Source organism: Osmia lignaria, chromosome 5 (genome assembly GCF_051020975.1).
Source record: "Osmia lignaria lignaria isolate PbOS001 chromosome 5, iyOsmLign1, whole genome shotgun sequence".
Classification (NCBI taxonomy): Eukaryota; Metazoa; Arthropoda; class Insecta; order Hymenoptera; family Megachilidae; genus Osmia; species Osmia lignaria.
Genome location: NC_135036.1, coordinates 7,613,602 through 7,631,364, shown reverse-complemented (window position 1 = coordinate 7,631,364; position 17,763 = coordinate 7,613,602). Strand labels below are relative to the sequence as shown.

The 17,763-nt window shown below is 36.5% G+C and overlaps 3 protein-coding genes across 6 annotated transcripts; 1 reads left to right on the top strand and 2 right to left on the bottom strand.

Annotated features, from left to right (window-relative positions):
- Window positions 1-97: 97 nt before the first annotated feature.
- LOC117605016 (mitochondrial basic amino acids transporter) lies at window positions 98-2,706 on the bottom strand. 2 transcript variants are annotated; one of them, XM_034325771.2, is made up of 4 exons: window positions 2,445-2,706; window positions 1,730-1,957; window positions 1,477-1,604; window positions 98-1,411 (listed from the first exon to the last, which is right to left on the bottom strand). In XM_034325771.2, the coding sequence occupies exons 2-4, from the start codon at window positions 1,738-1,740 to the stop codon at window positions 375-377; spliced, it is 1,176 nt and encodes a 391-aa protein (XP_034181662.1). In that variant the 5' UTR covers window positions 1,741-1,957; window positions 2,445-2,706; the 3' UTR covers window positions 98-374. The 2 variants fall into 2 exon arrangements, with proteins under 2 accessions (XP_034181662.1, XP_034181661.1); XM_034325770.2 differs by having other exon boundaries at window positions 99-1,415; window positions 2,445-2,705.
- Window positions 2,707-3,238: 532 nt separating this feature from the next.
- On the top strand, window positions 3,239-9,119 carry Hn (phenylalanine hydroxylase). 3 transcript variants are annotated; one of them, XM_034325767.2, is made up of 9 exons: window positions 3,410-3,560; window positions 4,083-4,666; window positions 6,517-6,645; window positions 6,762-6,916; window positions 6,981-7,163; window positions 7,236-7,432; window positions 7,498-7,760; window positions 7,916-8,145; window positions 8,463-9,119. In XM_034325767.2, the coding sequence occupies exons 2-9, from the start codon at window positions 4,589-4,591 to the stop codon at window positions 8,623-8,625; spliced, it is 1,398 nt and encodes a 465-aa protein (XP_034181658.1). In that variant the 5' UTR covers window positions 3,410-3,560; window positions 4,083-4,588; the 3' UTR covers window positions 8,626-9,119. The 3 variants fall into 3 exon arrangements, with proteins under 3 accessions (XP_034181659.1, XP_034181658.1, XP_034181660.1); XM_034325768.2 differs by lacking the exon at window positions 4,083-4,666 and having other exon boundaries at window positions 3,239-3,560; window positions 8,463-9,116; XM_034325769.2 differs by lacking the exons at window positions 3,410-3,560; window positions 4,083-4,666 and adding an exon at window positions 4,744-5,804 and having other exon boundaries at window positions 8,463-9,117.
- A 39-nt stretch (window positions 9,120-9,158) lies between these two features.
- Clk (circadian locomoter output cycles kaput protein Clock) lies at window positions 9,159-14,745 on the bottom strand. Its single transcript, XM_034325756.2, has 12 exons — window positions 14,429-14,745; window positions 13,847-13,891; window positions 13,629-13,777; window positions 13,224-13,315; window positions 12,774-12,978; window positions 12,597-12,692; window positions 12,446-12,521; window positions 11,727-11,965; window positions 11,426-11,667; window positions 10,788-11,201; window positions 10,538-10,711; window positions 9,159-10,461 (listed from the first exon to the last, which is right to left on the bottom strand). Exons 1-12 carry the CDS (start codon window positions 14,467-14,469, stop codon window positions 10,057-10,059), a joined length of 2,178 nt encoding a protein of 725 aa, XP_034181647.2. The 5' UTR covers window positions 14,470-14,745; the 3' UTR covers window positions 9,159-10,056.
- Window positions 14,746-17,763: the final 3,018 nt, after the last annotated feature.

Sequence of the window (17,763 nt, the reverse complement as noted above, 5' to 3'; positions counted from 1 at the left end):
TAATTAGCTGTCAGTTGATCAGTCGCAGTATTCAGTCAATGATAAATATGGATGAAATAACAATGTACATGTTTAATGATAAAGATTTATTTTAACAATTAAATTCTATACTAATTGAACACCATTAATTACTGAAATATTCAGTTTCTTGGGACAGTTCATTATTCGCACTATTCATATGAAACCGTGTAATAATTAATACAGGGATAATTAATATACTTAATTTTAATCACTCTAGGATATAAAATTGATGTTTAAAATAATGCTGAGCAACGACAAAACATCCTGTATGTACATCTGCAATTTATTAATCATACTATGTTTCATTTTCCCCCACCAAAAAATGATCTTCGAAATTCCAAAGATTCAATTAATCAGGCGAAGAACGCGGACACGGTGTTCATCGTTTGTTCAAAAACAATCTGTTCCATTTTCTTCTCACCCTTCTTCTCCTCGACATTCTTCGATCCTCCTTTCAATCTCTCCTCCACCTTCAAGTATTTATTTTTACGAATCTCTTCAAACTTAACCTCCTTTTCCATTCGCTCGTCGGTCTGACAAAAAGTAGCGGTGCAGAACTTCAAATCGCTCAGCGACATCACCGACATGGTCGAGTAACATAATTTTGGGATGATCATGCTTTCAGATAGGTTGTTCACAAAACCGTTCCATTTCTCTGGGAAAGTTTCCCCGACCTCCGCCATTTCCTTGATAGACTCGACCATTTTCGACTTGCTCTCCGTTTTCACCGCGCTATTCGCTTCCTTATCGAACATCCGGAACGTCCAGGTGACCACGGCGAAGGTGACGGCGTTGGTCGGAAATGCTCTAAGGATCGTCGAACTGAGTCCTCTGTACAAACAACCGTACCCTTCCGTTTTCACCGATTTTTTCAGGCAATCGATCATCCCCGTGTAACGATGTCCATCGATCGCTTGTATCCGTGACTTGATCACGTCCAATGGGTAAGATATGGTCCAGGACACGGATCCGGCTATTCCTCCGGCAAGCAGCATATACGGCGTGGAGATCGGTTCCGATCTGAACGTCCTGGTCAACGCTTCGTAAGTTAGGAAATAAATCCCGAAACTCGGTGTTTCCCGAAGTAGGGTGATGTTGAAACCTCTGAACACACCGCGGTAACCTTCGTGCTGGTAGGTATACTTCAGGCACTGCAACGGTCCGGAAAATTGACCTGTCGTCTTCTGCAACTGCATGCGAGTTTTCGCCAGCTCGATCGGGCAGCTAATCGGGCTCTGAGCGATTCCAGCCAATGCACCCGCGATGAAGTACGAATGCAACGACTCCGGGTCAGATAAGCATCGTTGAGTTTGACCGTAGACGCCGAAGATGATGGCGTTCACCACTGCGACGCCTGCCACCGGGGACGACATGCCTCGGTAAAAACCTGCTACCTGATGGAACGAATCGTGTTAATAATTTTGATATTCTAATTATTCTAAGTTAATCGTGTACCGATTCCTCCGCGAGTATCGTCCGGAAACAATGCAAGTTCCCTTTGTATTTCGGCGCACGATAGTCCTGGGTTTGGATGTGGACCTTGATCGTGTCCAGAGGATATCCCACCATAATACCGGCGAACCCTGAAACGCATCATTTTGTAAATAAATAAATTGTACATCAACGAAGCTGATGACTTCCTGCGGAAGAACGTAGTTTCCATTTTAATGATAAGATGAAACTAAAACATTGAATATCGGTCATTTACCTCCCAGACATCCAGCGAGGAAGTCGAGTGCCATTTTCTTCTACCAGCTATTCCAACGCGTTTCTTCCAGCCGTACGGCGAATACGAGCCCTGTACGTTTTTATTCCGATAGAATCTTTCTTGGACGTTTGTTAAGGATGCGCTGGTGCAAGTGTAAGCGACGAATCGTATTCTTTCCACAGCAGAAGTGGAATCCATGTAAGATTGATCACTGTTCGGTACTCGAGCCTGTAACGTGAATATCATTCATTTAACCTTCAACGTCGGATGCAGGATCAGTTTGATTCAGTATAGTGGATCACAATCAGCGATCGGGCCTTTTTCCCCTAGAGCGCCATTTTCCCTAGAGAAACTTACCGTGCTCGGTACTGTACAACTTTTCGACTCGTTATTTCATTTCTTTTCAGGTTAAAAACGTACAGGAAAATGAATACTGGATAATACGTGTTTTAGAAAAAAAAAAAAAAAAAAAAGAGAGAAACGATTTAACGGGTTATTCTTTCGCTACTATGGAAAACTATAGCTGATTACAGAAATGGTAAAATGGTCACTGGGTTCAATGGACACTTATAGTGGTATAATGTTATCTTTCTATTATACCAGATAAAATTTTATGAAGAAAATTCATTTTTTTTTTATATAAAAACGTACGGGTATTGTTTCTGACAAAGACAATCGTAATGAAAAGGTTAAATAATAAATTCGAAATACTTGCCAAATGATACTGCATCGCTACATCTCCAATGACACGATCCAGCTGATTTGTCCTATTTTTCTTTCTTCAATTATTCCTTTATTCAATGTTTGCACTCTTTTCCTTGGAAAGCAGACTCCTTCAATGCTTTCATGATCGAATAGAATTTCGCACTGGATCTATTTGCTTAGCGAGTTTATTTCGTTCTTTGAGCTAAGATTATGCTTATATTATCAATGACGAACGCGTCTTCCAGTTATTGCGGCAACGATATTAACAGCATTCGTGCATCCCTATCGCAGTGAAGAAACAGCCTGAGGGTCAAGCATTGATAACAGGACGGTCTTTTTTTTGTTCCTACCGGCCAATCGAATTTGTATTTCGACGTTCATTGACGTTCATATTTGGTAAACAGTTAGGCATAATTCATACTACAGTTATTTACAAATATCGCCATATTTTTAAATTCTCTGTTTCGTATAAAGAAAGGGTTATTCGAGTACCCTGTCACTTGAAACATTAACAATTTCTTTTTAATAATTTATAGGAAAATTAGGAGGAATAAATATTTGAAAGACAAGAGTTCTTGTCTTTCTTTCCTCTTTCTGGTCTAATGCTCTAATGAATAGTGTTAATTAAAATTTTCATTATTCAATGAATGAATAATGGTCGCTGATAATTGTCGATAGAGTTATCACGTATAGAACAATTCTGTTCTGTTAATGTAATTGCAAGCTTAATTTTATTAATTAATTTTAACAAAATGAAGATATATCGAAATTAATACGTGATACACCAAAATCGTTGATTTCTTAGATGGAATAACAAAATGGATGTTCCATGTTATTACCTCCACTATTTCATGCTATTTCTTAAAACGTATACTATGTTAATTTTCTACACGATCAGTGAATATTTTCTATCAACCTGTGGCGGCATCTCATTAAAATTGATCAGCGCAATGCGATCAGAACCAGTCCTATAAAGGCGCTCAGCTTGTGAAAATCGTGAGACTGTTGCCTGACCACTTTCACATTCGTATTAACTAAAATATTTTGCAAAATGTACGCGAAAAACACGCCAGCAGCCCAGACAGATACGAAAGACAATGGATCGTATAGTTCACCACCTGATAAGGTAAGAGAGATAAACATTAGTCCAGTTCCAAATTAGTTAAAAACACTGTCCGACGTCGATCGGTTAAAATCAATTAAAATATTTACTTTAATTTAGCGATCAGTGTTTACAACGTTGGCAGATTTCATTATGAATGAATAAAAAAGAAAATTGTAGTTCTGAACGTTTTTAATAAATTCAGTACGTCATAGGGTTATTGATATTGCTATCATATCAGTGATAATATTGTTTTTCTTAAAAATATGAAGTGCTGCATTTCGGTGCAGCTACTTATTTTTATTTTGACAAATTTTGGTAAAGTGTGGAGGGGACAGATTTTTGAGAGCGTAGGACTGGCACCTGTCTAGTTACATCAATGACTGTCATTAAAAATAAAATTTTGAAAGAAATTAAATGCTATGAGATATTAAAAATTCGAATTTTGGTTATATATCTCCACGAATGTTGTTCAGGAATTTTACAGCATTATTTGCAAAGTTAATAATGAATACAAACATCAGTTTAATATAATTTATGATCCAGGAGTAGCAAAACCAGTTTGCGAAGAATTAATAAACGAGGAACTTGTTCGACAGCTATCGTGGTCTTAGTCAAAATAATAATTACAATAATGAAGTGACAAGAAAAAGTAATAAAAATTATGTAATAAGAAATAATGGTATCTTATACTCGTACGTTATTTTATATACAACAGTAGCAATCTATCATATTTTGTTGAATGAATATTAATAACATTACATAACTTAACATTTACATAATTTTATTGAGCTGTTATTTATTGATAGTACATGATTATAGGCTCAAATAAAGGTAATGAGACTAGGGTATAAAAAAGGAACTACATATAAAATATAACAATTTTTTATTTTTTATTCTTTTTAAGTTACATAGAGTAATAACACTTGATGACAAGATTGCATGATTCATTAATGAGCCTTATAGTACTATAAAGGATGTCCCATGTAATTGGGCCTAGTTATAGCTCTAAAATGGTGGAAGATAGAATAGTTGTTATTAGGAAATATTAAATGGCGTCCAATTGGAGCACGACGCAATACCCGTACACGTGCCAGTACCGGAAGTGGAGGTGCCTCAAAGATTTCAAGGTCAACTTCATTTTTTTTAATGGAACTATGTACTTTTTTATACGTCAATCGAAGCGTATTTTCATTCTCTATAAAATCGTATTATGACACATTAGTCGAAAATTGATTGGTTCAAAAGATACCTTAGGGAGAGACAGGGATAGATTGGTGGTCTCTCCCAGGGATATCTTTTGAACTAATCAATTTTCGAGTCAAGCTCCTTGAACTTTTTTATTAAGAATAGCAAGATGCAAAATTTGGCATCAAGCGAAGTACAAAATTCAAAAAAAAAAATTTTCAAATTTGGAAAGCCCAAGTCTCTCCTCGAGATATCTTTTGAATTGATCAATTTTCGACCCAAGTGTCTTCATACTTTTTTAACGTAATTGCAGTCGATTCAATTACATAATTGATGACCTGTTTCATAATCTATAAACGTTTATTATGCAAAATAAATATGCATTTAACATTAATCAGGAATTACCCAGTGATTACCCAGATTTCTTAGGTAAAACTTCCTGATTTCATTCTTTGAAATATATGATCTAAGAAAGTGGAATAGAAGTTCAATCTATTCTTGTAATTCTAAAAAATTATTAATTTCCAAATTGAAATTAATACCTAACACAGTGGATGGAAATAAATGATAGAATATTCACGGTTATCGAAGTTGAAGCTAAATTTACATAAAATCATTTTTAACATATTTATATTTATATCAGAAATAGGCAGATTTCAGTGGGTGAAATCGACCTTGGTATTCAACGTTGTTGATTATAATTAGAATGATGCAAAACTGTCGAAAATTACACGATCGGTGAGCGTCTCCCCTTCCTTTGTCGTGTGATTTTTGTAAAAGGACACTCGGGATCGGAAGGCGAAGAGTTTTTGTTGCATAGCTCCGCTTGAACGGAATTAACGATAAACGTTTTGCAGTTTCACTGAAAGATAGAAAAATGTGGTGAACAAGTGTATAAAAGAGGGGATCGCGATGGTGTTTTGTGTCTTATAAAAGTAGACGTCGTGACAGGTTAATGAAGTGTAGTTTCTGTAACAGTCTCTCTCAGGCTATCAGCTTCACGGTGTGAAATAATCTTCATTTGTATATATGAACATCGGCTACGAGAATCGTATCAAAGCTACGCTCATGATGCACGACGTAAGGATATTTCAAATTCAAAAAAATAGAAAACTCGTATTTCCTATGAATATATTATTTGTCACCTTGTACTCGTGAACGTAAAAGTACTGATACGTTTGCTAAAATGTTTTCAATCGTTCTGGTTTACCTTGAGATTGTTTGCCGTTTAAAGATGTCAATTCCTACTTGCGGAATGTTCTTTCGCTAAGAATTGTAATTTTATGAATTTTGGAAGATTTTATTCATTGTATTCATTTTAGCAAAGCAGTTTAGGTTTCTTGAATTCTTTCTTTTTTAATTTTCAGATTCAAAGATTTTTTAATTTTTCAAATTGCGCAAATTAGCATATGTAGATTTTGCTAATAAATTTTAATTCTTTAGATTTTAAAGATTTCTAATTGACCCGGCTGTGCTATTTGAGGGTTGAATACGAGATTAATTAATTTATTGTAATTTCAACAGAATTTATTAAGATTGAAGAAAAATCATGTGAGCATAATCGAATGTAAACGTTTATATAACGTAACTTTTTTCACTACTTTCTCTTCTCCTTCCCTCACTTGGATTTTCTCATTTATCTACCGTCTTCCTGTGTTATATCTCAAATATCATTATAGACAAACTAACTTTAATAGATAGAACGTCGATTTCAATTTCTTTTAATTATTTAAAAATAAAAAGATCGAGACAAATTAATCAAAATAAATATTTCTGTCATTATTTTGAAAAGCCCAAATTGGTACATGGAGGAAACTACATCAAGGAGGGTACAGACTCCGCTAAAAGCACTTGTTTGATTTTTTCACCCAAAGAAGAAGATTCCGTTGGAGCATTAGGAAGATATCTTCAACTATTTGCTGTGAGTTTCCTTATCAAAATTGTACAGATTAAATTGATATTCGATCCTCGACCCAAACGAAACTTCCAAAAAATAATTTTGCGTTTGCAATTTCGATCGAACGATTTCGTTTACAGCAACACGAGGTCAATTTATTGCACATCGAATCGAGAAGCTCGCTTCGTCGATCGAACGTGTACGAATTCGTGGTGGAATGTGCGCCCGGTGGAAATCTTGGAGCAATGATAGAAAATTTACGCGAGCAGTGCAGCTATTTCTCAATTATATCTAGGTGAATATCAGAATAATAACTGATATGACACATTCCAATATTTCATTCTCGATCCTCTGATTAGAAATCATAAAGATAATATGGGAACCGTGCCATGGTTCCCGAGAAGGATCAGGGACCTCGACAAATTCGCCAACCAAATCCTCTCTTATGGATCTGAACTGGATAGCGACCATCCGGGATTCACGGACCCCGTTTACCGACAAAGGCGCAAGTACTTTGCTGACCTAGCTTACCATTACAAACAGTGAGTTTCCTCGTTCAATTAAATAACGAAGTCCTGGAACCGTTTACTAATACTTCTGATTTTTTGTTTCAGCGGTCAACCGATACCCAGAGTGGAGTACACTAAAGAGGAGATCGAGACTTGGGGGGTGGTTTTCCGGAACCTGACGAAGCTTTATCCAAAGTATGCTTGCAAGGAGCACAATCACGTGTTTCCTTTGCTGATTGAAAACTGTGGCTACAGGGAAGATAACATCCCTCAACTGGAGGATATATCTGATTTCTTAAGAGGTGGATTATTATTGAATAAAATTTCACTACAATTGTATTTAATATAATTTTATTTTTTTTTACAGATTCTACAGGTTTTACGCTTCGTCCAGTGGCTGGTCTCCTTTCCTCGCGCGATTTCCTTGCTGGCTTGGCTTTCAGAGTGTTCCATTCCACGCAGTATATCAGACACAGTAGTAAACCTCTGTACACACCTGAACCTGACGTATGCCACGAAATACTTGGTCATGTCCCGTTGTTTGCCGATCCCTCGTTCGCTCAGTTCTGTCAAGTCGTAGGTCTGGCATCCCTTGGGGCACCAGATGAGTATGTCGAGAAACTTGCTACGGTAATTTATTCATATATATATATTTTCCATAGATTTTAGCGCATTTATCAGTCTAATATTAATTTCATTTTCCATCGCTATTTTTGGAAATATTCTTTTTCTGATATATGGAAGTCTTTTGATAGGAAATTTCGACAGCATAATTTTTCTTCCAGTGTTTCTGGTTCACGGTAGAATACGGTATTTGCCGGCAAAACGGCGAGCTGAAAGCGTACGGCGCTGGATTACTCTCGTCTTTCGGCGAGCTGGAGTATTGTTTGAGCGGTAAACCAGAACTGCGACCTTTTGAACCGGCTAAGACTGCGTTGCAAAAGTATCCGATAACTGAATATCAACCTGTGTATTTCGTTGCTGAAGACTTCGAAGATGCGAAGCAGAAAATGATGTGAGTAAAACTGGTCGAATTTGTATGTTTTCAGATTACACTATTTGCGATATTCGATTAATCAGTACCAGAGATCATGTTTTATTCCGACCGGTTACGCAATTATTATTTTACATTTTGCTAAATGAAAGTTTCATAGATCTTGTTCGAAGAACGCATATATATACTTTCGAAATTACGTCAAACCGATTGATATCATTTTTATTTAAAACGTTATTATTTTTATTTTTATTCGGTATACAAGGGGCTTTAAATCAGTGCATCAGCTAGTTCATAAAATTGTTCAATTTGCTAAGAAACAAGTTTTCTGCTTTCAGCAAATTTTCCGAGACCATTCCAAGGAAATTCGGGGTCAGATACGACCCGTACACTCAGAGCATAAATATAATAGATAGCAAACACCAAATCGAGGACCTCATTTACAATGTAAATCAAGAAGTACAAATTCTTATGGATGCTCTCAAAAAATTAAAGCAATAGAAATGAATATTCAATATTTTACCAGCAGAGAAAACATAAGTTCTTTAATACTAATTTAATAAACATTTAATTTTTAATTTTTTCAATATTTTAGTATTCAATTAAAAATAATAAAGCGATATTTTTAAAAGTTTCGTTTTAGCACGCTTATGTCACGACTTTTGAGTGTCTGTCAGATTTTATTCAACTCTGCGCATGCGCAACCAATATGACTCCCGTACTCTACGCATGCGCAACCAATATGATTCCTGTACTCCGCGCATGCGCAACCAATATGACTCCTGTACTCCACGCATGCGCAAACAATATGACTCCTGTACTCCACGCATGCTCAATCCATATGACAATCAAGGATCCTGCTTTCAGTCCGGCTTGAACGCACTTCTTTCTCCTTTCGTCCTATTGGCATCTTATGAAGTTATTACTTAAAATTTAATAAATAATAATTTTCAATCAAAGTAGCATTATTAAAAAAGTTGCAAAAATATTTCGTTGGGTTTAGGAATCTTTATTTGTAACACGTATGAATATTTTCTTGAATTTCTTTTAATCATGTATTCTTATTATTGTTAATATATAACAATTTATTAATTTTTACACGATTTCACTTGGAATGTACATGTATAATCAATATAACAATTATAAAATATACCAATTTCGGTCTCACATCCACGGGTATAGGTACGCTCAAAAATCTATCACTACACATTTACAACAAAATATATTAATATACATATGTATACATATATCTATAAATTTGCGAATATCCCCTGTTTCCGTACTCGTTTCCTATAATAAACATCATTGAATTTAAATGATCGATTATTGTCTCTATGTACCTACATATGGAACATACAATTTTCGCTTTCTCCAGTTTTTTGTACTCTTGTAAATAAATTAAAAAATACTATTCCTCCTTTTACGTCCTGTACTTTGTTCAATTCATATTAGACAACAGTTTCATGGGTATATACATATACACATACCAGTGACGTTATTCGTCCTTTCCATAATCCTATTTTTGATTTTATCAACAATAAATAAAGTCGAATATTTTATGAATATTGTCTGAAGACTGAAATATGAATTCTCGATAGTGTACAGTTGGCGATATAGGGAAAGGAGGCTCCTCTACTCGTGATAACATTAAAAACTTAAATTTTAAATAATGCATGAATCATTAAATGAACAGATGAAAATTCACGACATCCTAACTCGAAAGACATTAATATTAAGATCAATTTACAAAAAAAAATTAATATAATCTTTCATCATTAAATACTATAAAATTCAATTCAACTTCGAAGTTCCAACAGTTAAAACTATTATTTTTTACAAAATTGGTCAGCCAGTTAACATCCTGTAACTGTTTCACGTACATCAGCCCCACACGAATCAAATTTCCTCTTTCTAATCTCTCGCTTCCGGTTCTCAATTTTGCGACGATCTTTGCTGTTGATTCGCAGGCGTTTCCATGTCGTTGTACAGTATATCAGCTTGATGGGGACAGATTTGAAAAGGCACGAGATCCGGAGGATTGTTGTTAGGTTGCGTCGATGCTTGCTGTTGGGGTTGTTGCTGGGCTTGCGGCTGTAGGGGTTGAATCATGGCGGCGACGTTTCCTTGGACAGCGGCCGGTACTGTTGGCACAGGGCTCACCGTCAGGGGGTGAGAGAACAATTCGGTAGGCACTATTGGCACTGGCACCGTGATCGGCAGAGGAAGAACGTTCACACCTTGCACGCTGCTCGACGTGGGTAATTGCACGTTTGAATTGTTCGTGTTGCATCGGTTCATTTGCTGGCATGCATTCGTTGCATTGTAAGGCATGCTCGCCTGCAATCAAAATATTATTTTAAATAAACAGAAAGTCCATTTGGGTAGCACTAGGCACTCTATTTAAAATACGTACATTAAGTAACGGCGACAGAATTCCATATCTGGCGATGAATAATTGTTCCGACACTCTTCTAAGCTCTTCTTGTTGATGCACTATCAATTGTTGCAGTTCCTCGTGTTTACGCTGCAACTCGTCTTGAATTTGATTCTGTGCCGGTGTCATCACGATACCCTGTTGATGTAACATCTAAACATATCCATCGGTACTATAATTTAATTCTGATGAAAATTTAGAACGATCAGAATTTTGTTTATATTTTTACCTCAGGCGTTGAAAGGGTGGAGACGATCGGCGTAGCTGGTGCTGCGAAAGCTGTACTGACCACAGGCTGCAGATTAACAGTCGCGTACGGTGTTTGTTCAATGAAATTAATACAATTCTGATCGACATCTATCAAAGGTTGTTGCTGATGTTGCGGCTGCTGTTGCTGCTGCTGCGGTCTACTGTCCATGGGGGGTATGGGGTGAGTTTTCGACGTGATCGAACTGTTCGCCGAAGTTCCTTTCGATCTTGAAATGTGTGTGATTTGGGAATGCGGAGAACTTCGTAGAGAAGCTGACACCGAGGAAGAGTCGGAACTTTCCACGTGTCGCGATCGGGTGTTCGATGCTACCGATTTCGACGTCCTCGACGATTTCGGCCACTGTGTCGGCGAAACTGGACAGGACGTCGTTACCTATAAATAGGAATTTCCATTTTAATTAATTTTTAGAAAAGACTACATGTATTTCGCCTTTAACAAAATTAAATTAAAATTGGGACTCTCTCCATGGTCCGTCACTCGGTGGTTAACACAATTTCTTAGCTTGCGAGTTGCAATTAGAACTTAATTACACTACAAGTTGCAATTTAGTTTAATAATAACTTATAAATGTATAGGGTGTCTCAAAATAGATATACCTGCTGTTGTTTCACTGGTATTAAAACATCCTGATTTTGTTCCTTATTAAAATTCTCTGTCTCTTTACGTAATTCTTTAATTACGTCGATATAGCTAACGACATAGTGCGTGCAGACAATGAATTCTGGCTTAGAATTCCATTGATTATACGTGATGTAAAATCTAGTCTGTAACCATATCCATTGTTGGCCTTTCGTGAGAAACCTGTAGTAGCAGGACGTTCCTTCACCCTTTTGCATTACTGTAAAAGAATCCTTCCTCGTCTCTGCTTCATGTTTTTGAATACATTTTCATACTTACATGATTCGTGACACATGACCACTTTATCTAAATCATCCACATGGTAATAATCGTAGCCAGACGTGCCCAACACTTCGAAGGGAAGGTAGCCGATGATAGGAGGTGCTCGATGATCAAGAAATAAGAATTTCCATTCGAGACTGTGCCGGGACGTGAATTCTGACTTTGTGTTATCCATTACGGATAATTCGCGGATCAATTGGGGCGTTTGAAGACGTCCTGTACCCACGAAAACTAATCTAAGGTAACACAAGTGAATTCACTGCAATAGAGTTTTGTATAGCGATCGTGTCTATTACAAAGTGCACCTATATTGTATATCTAAAATATTTCCGCTAATACAGAATCATTTATTTTATATTAAATTTCTATCGAAATATTTTAAACGCACAAATTAGACGATTCATCCTACAGGATGTCTTACAAATAATTATGTAAACCGGAAAAATAATAATTCTACATGAACAAACAAGTGGAAAGTGTTGAATAAAATTTCATATTTATAATTAACATTTTCTTAGCAATTTGCAAATTAATGAACGTGGTATTGTGGACAAGACATATCACAATTAAACTTTAGAGCAAAATATGGAACTTGTACAAATGTGACTTTTGACTAGCAAACTTTTATTCCACACTTTCGATTAATTATTACATGTAGAATTATCATCGGAATACCTTGTGCATTCTTTTTTTGTTTTAATTTGCAATTTAATTACTTTGTATCTATCCCAGTGGTACTGCCGAACTTCGTGTTCGGTAATAAATTGTCTACCTCCGTATCGACGTCGGAGCCTAGAACAAAAATAATATATCTATACTACTTAATGCAATGTGGAATGTTAAAAGGGAATATAATTAATTACGTACGAAAATATCCAACAAATTGTACAAGCTCGTATACTGGGTTCTCCTGGACATTTAGACCGCCCCTTTTTATGTGACAGGAGAAGAATATTTGATCCTCTGTGCATTAAATCGTCGTTAAAATTTATTAAATCTTTAGTTAATATTCCATTGTCAATTTATAAAAGGTTTATCATTCACCTTTTTTAATATTTCGTCGATCCCTCGTATTGGCAGGATTCAATAATACGTTGTATAAGGATGATTGGTCCTCTTGATATGTAATATCATAGATTGTTGTATTCTCTAACTCGTTTGGAAGATATCCAAGCAGAGACGTAACACTTTCGGACACGTAATAAATGCGCCCGCTTGAAGAAAATACCATTATAAAACCGTCCAGAGCCTATATTGAGGAAATGTTGCTTGGGTTTTTATCAGTAACAACATCATTCGACGGAACATCGACAATCATGCTACTAATCAATTTGCAAACACTCGATCAATTATTCACATATCTGATAAATAAAAATTCTAATAAATACTATGCGCTCGTTCTTAATATTCTGAGGAAGAAAAATGATCTGAAACATCTAGTCAGCAGTGATATTGTTTTAGACTTGACGATTAAGCACAATGAGACTCTCGTACCTCTAATATGAGATGTGTGAATTCTTCGTTCGAAAGGAATGATGGTTTCCAATCTTCTTGAATTTCGTGCACCCTCGATCTGACAGCTATCGCTGCAACATTTGTAAGTCAAGCTAATATTTTATTATTCTTTTAGTATTCATAATATATAGAATGTCTCAAATTCTAATATTGAATTTTGAAAATTTTGAAAATTCTGAAAGCCCAAGTCTCTTCCTGAGATATCTATTGAACTAATCAATTTTCGACCCACGTATCTTTACAATTAGTAATTTTTTGTAGCGAATGAAAAGATGCTTCGATTCATATATACAAAATTACATAATTCCATTAAAAAAATTTTATTGATCTTAGTCTCTAATTATAATTTTTATGATATAAGTGATAGATCATTAAATGACTCACCATTGTGATTCTTCAGGAACGAAATCGTCGACTTTAATACGGTAGATTTGTCCATTTTCCGTGTATTCGGATTAACCATGCTTCCAAGCTCATTAACAAGCATGTTGAATTGATCACGTCGTTTTTTCTCACTTAAATTACGTGATTTCCTAACAGGAAAGAATCGAATGGTATAAGCACAATGCTATGCAAAGTTTTTATGATAATCGAATGCTCACCGTTTTGTGTCATCCTTATCGTCAACATCATCGTCCATCGTATCACTAATTGGAATATTCATAAATTAATTAATTATAAGAAAGAGTAATGTTGATATCTATATAATTTGAATTATTAAATACTGCTATTTGATATTAATATTGAATATTAAAATTTGATTCTATCATTCATGGAATTATCATTTGAGAAACAGATGCTCTTACAGAGAATAAAGGAAAATTAACGATTTTCTTGCTGAACGCAGAAAACCACGTGTGGTGTAAGGGGATCATACCAAAGAACCATCTCTTGTGTAACAGGTTTAGCAATCAATATTGGTTGGATAATAGTGTTTAAGGGCAATATATCTCTATGTAATCGACATTGTTAAATCATTTCATTAAACAAAAATTATAAAAATTAACTAGTCATGTGTGATCAGACGCAAACAATACGTCAGATTAATCTTAGAATTTCCGTTCTTAATTTGCCACCTTACGATTTCAAGGAGCGAATGTCTCGGGAGAGACAAGGAGGAGACAGGGAGCGAGCGACGCGTTTAAATAGTTCCAGATCAAAGCACATAATTGCGTGTCACTCACTCGGATTGTCGAGAGGAACGTCCTCGCGAATAACTCGCCATGTAACTCTCCAACGCGTACGTATGTTGTCGTAACAATTACACGGCTATACAGCACGACGTTGGTTGCAGCAGTCGGAGCGACCCTCGTCTTCACCGAGGTTCTTGGTTTCTCGTTAATCGCAGAGTAGCCGCTGACCAACACCGGTACATTTTTCGCTGCGAACAGAATTACTTAGAGACTGATCGTCTCTTGACAATCGGTCGAGCACTGTACATACGTGCAATGCTTACGTACGCTCACGATTTCGCGATGGAAGGTCTGCTGCACTGTCTGAAGTTGCATACACTCACCTATATCACTATCTCCTCTGCGTATTCCGCGGCCACGAGAACGCATGCTCCAATTCGAAGCTGAATCTCTCTCCTCGAAACTCCATTTATCGACGTTTAGTTCGATACGTTTCTCCAGCTCAAACATTTCTGATAGTGCAACAATCTTTCTGATATAATTTTAGAATAGTTATGATAGGCACAGGGTAGACTTGGTCCTTTCAAAATTGAAGACTTCCCCTTTCAGCATTCTAAAACTCAAGGGAATCAAACTCAAAATTCTGAAATTTCTACGTTTTATTATTATTATCCAACAGTACAATTGATTTTTTTCTCGAGACGTTCTCGTTTACAAAAGTAGGAGTGTGAAAGATGAAAATCATAGCGTGTCTGACTATATAAGCCTCCTTTCACTGCACAACTTTTGAACAGCGAAGTCTAGGTCAATCGAAACCCAAATTGATATGCATCAATCTAAAGTTAATTGAATAATTTTAAAATAAAAGAGTTTTATAGAAAATGAAAATAATGTGATATATAAAATTAAATTTAAATCGGGGCTCCCTCTCTCCATGGTCCGCCGTCTAAGGGTTCATGTGTTACGCAAAATTATAATGTCCTACGCGTTCTGTAGAGATCTAAAAACATTTTAATTATCTACAATTAATTAAAAAATACTATTTGAGTATTGATTTCACAGAATTTAAAATGTAGCAATGAAATCTAGAATTATTCATTTTATACAAAAATGGGTTATTTTCGTAAACAGTAGATCGCAATTTGAAAGGGAATTGTAGACATAGAAATAGAAATTTGCGGCTAACTTCAAAGTAAACTTTTCGTAAACGTATTACAGACGCTGAATGTTTCCCGACAACGCGCAGTCGCGGCTTATCAATGCGCTGGCAGCATCGTGACAGTGGCTACAGTTACAAGAAGACTGGACATGCTAGCCATTCTCCAGGGGTCATGATGTCGGGGTCCCAGACGCCCCAGGCGCACTTAAGTATGCCTGTATGTACGGAACACAGTCGGTGCAACATCATGCCTGTTTCACTAATTCCTCTTCTGCCCATATTTCTTCTGTACATATTTTGGTAAATAAATCATTTAAAAAAAACCAACTATTACTTAATTTACTCAATTTCTAATTATCATTTTATTATTTATCTAATTTATCTAATTCATCTATTACCTCAATTATTTATTATTATATTTTCCTTTATACGCTTCGTAGGGACCACCCTCCCAGTTATTTATTATCCTATTCCTTGTTATGAACCAAGGCCTTCCTTTGCAGTTGCTTATTTTTTTCATTCATTCGACGAGCGTCGCGGAGTCTACCCCTCAATCACTTTGTATTTTTTTTTTTTTTTTTTTTTTTTTTTACGTGGTGGAAATCTTCAGAAAGACGCCTCCAACCCGCCTGAAGAGGGGCCGGAGGTAGTGTGGGATTCTTACCCACTAAAACCACCACGGTAGCCTGCACTGGGGCTATAGTTCCGTTATATCTATGCATCCCTTACATCCCTACATTCTTTTCATCCCTACATTCCTTACATCTCTTCATCCCTTACATCCCTACATTCTTTTCATCCCTACATTCCTTACATCTCTTCATCCCTTACATCCCTACATTCCTTACATCTCTGCATACCTTATAATAAATATATTATAAAGACTACTTCGAGTAAAGGTAAGTAAAGGTAAGTAAAGGTAAGTTAGTTCCTTTTTTGGCCACCAGAGGGCGCTGATTCGACTTCGAAATTTTAGTTCACATTTTTGCCGCCAGAGGGCCAGAAATGGAGCAAGGTTTAGTTCCTTTTTCCAAAACCAGATGGCGCTGATTCGACATCGAAATTTTAGTTCACATTTTTGCCGCCAGAGGGCCAGAAACTGATCATGATTTAGTTCCTTTTTCCAAAACCAGATGGCGCTGATTCGACATCGAAATTTTAGTTCACATTTTTGCCGCCAGAGGGCCAAAAATTCAGCATGATTTAGTTCCTTTTTCCAAAACCAGATGGCGCTGATTCGACATCGAAATTTTAGTTCACATTTTTGCCGCCAGAGGGCCAAAAATTCAGCATGATTTAGTTCCTTTTTCCAAAACCAGATGGCGCTGATTCGACATCGAAATTTTAGTTCACATTTTTGCCGCCAGAGGGCCAAAAATTGAGCATGGTTTAGTTCCTTTTTCCAAAACCAGATGGCGCTGAATCGACATCGAAGTTTTAGTTCAAATTTTTGCCGCCAGGGGGCGCTGTCTTTTCGAAATTTTTGCTAGGTTACTGCCAGTCGGCAAGTTATCACCAGTCGGTAAGTTACCATCAGTCGGTAAAGTCGGTAATACCGACAAGTGAAATATAATAACGAAAAGTGAAATATAAGACCTAAAAACGAACAAATCGTGAAACAGGGAATTCAGGATAGCGCTAGATACGAGCGGAAATGTAAGGCCTAGATAAACAAACAGGATAGCGATGGATTTGACCAGAAATAGGGACATATAATACCTAAAAACCAAACAAGTAATTGTGACAGATGTGGAAAGATCAGACCTAGAAAGTATAAAACATTCAAAGAAGGAAATATCATAATATAAGTAGAAACTAATTTCTATTTATTTATATATAGATATACTTGAAAACCTAGAAGAGAATATGCTTTCCTGAGTATCGATCCGGGCTGTCAGGTACCCCGATGCATCGCAGGCGCTCTCTGCACACAGACCTGAATTATCTTGGGGTGTCAGAGACCCTGGTGACTCTGTGCACCGACCTTAATATCATCTTGGGGTGTTAGGCACCCCGAAGCACGGGTGAGGTACTCACCTACATTATCAGGGGTGTCAAAAACCCCGTAGCTAAAATGTGCATAGACTTTGACTCCGACCACTTATCCACACAAACGCAACAGTTTTAAGCTAGTCTCAGCGAGACCTTTCTAACGATGTACAAAGCGTATCTCTATCCCTAGTACTTCTCAAGTTAAAAAGTGAGACGGAGGACGTCTTTGCGAAGA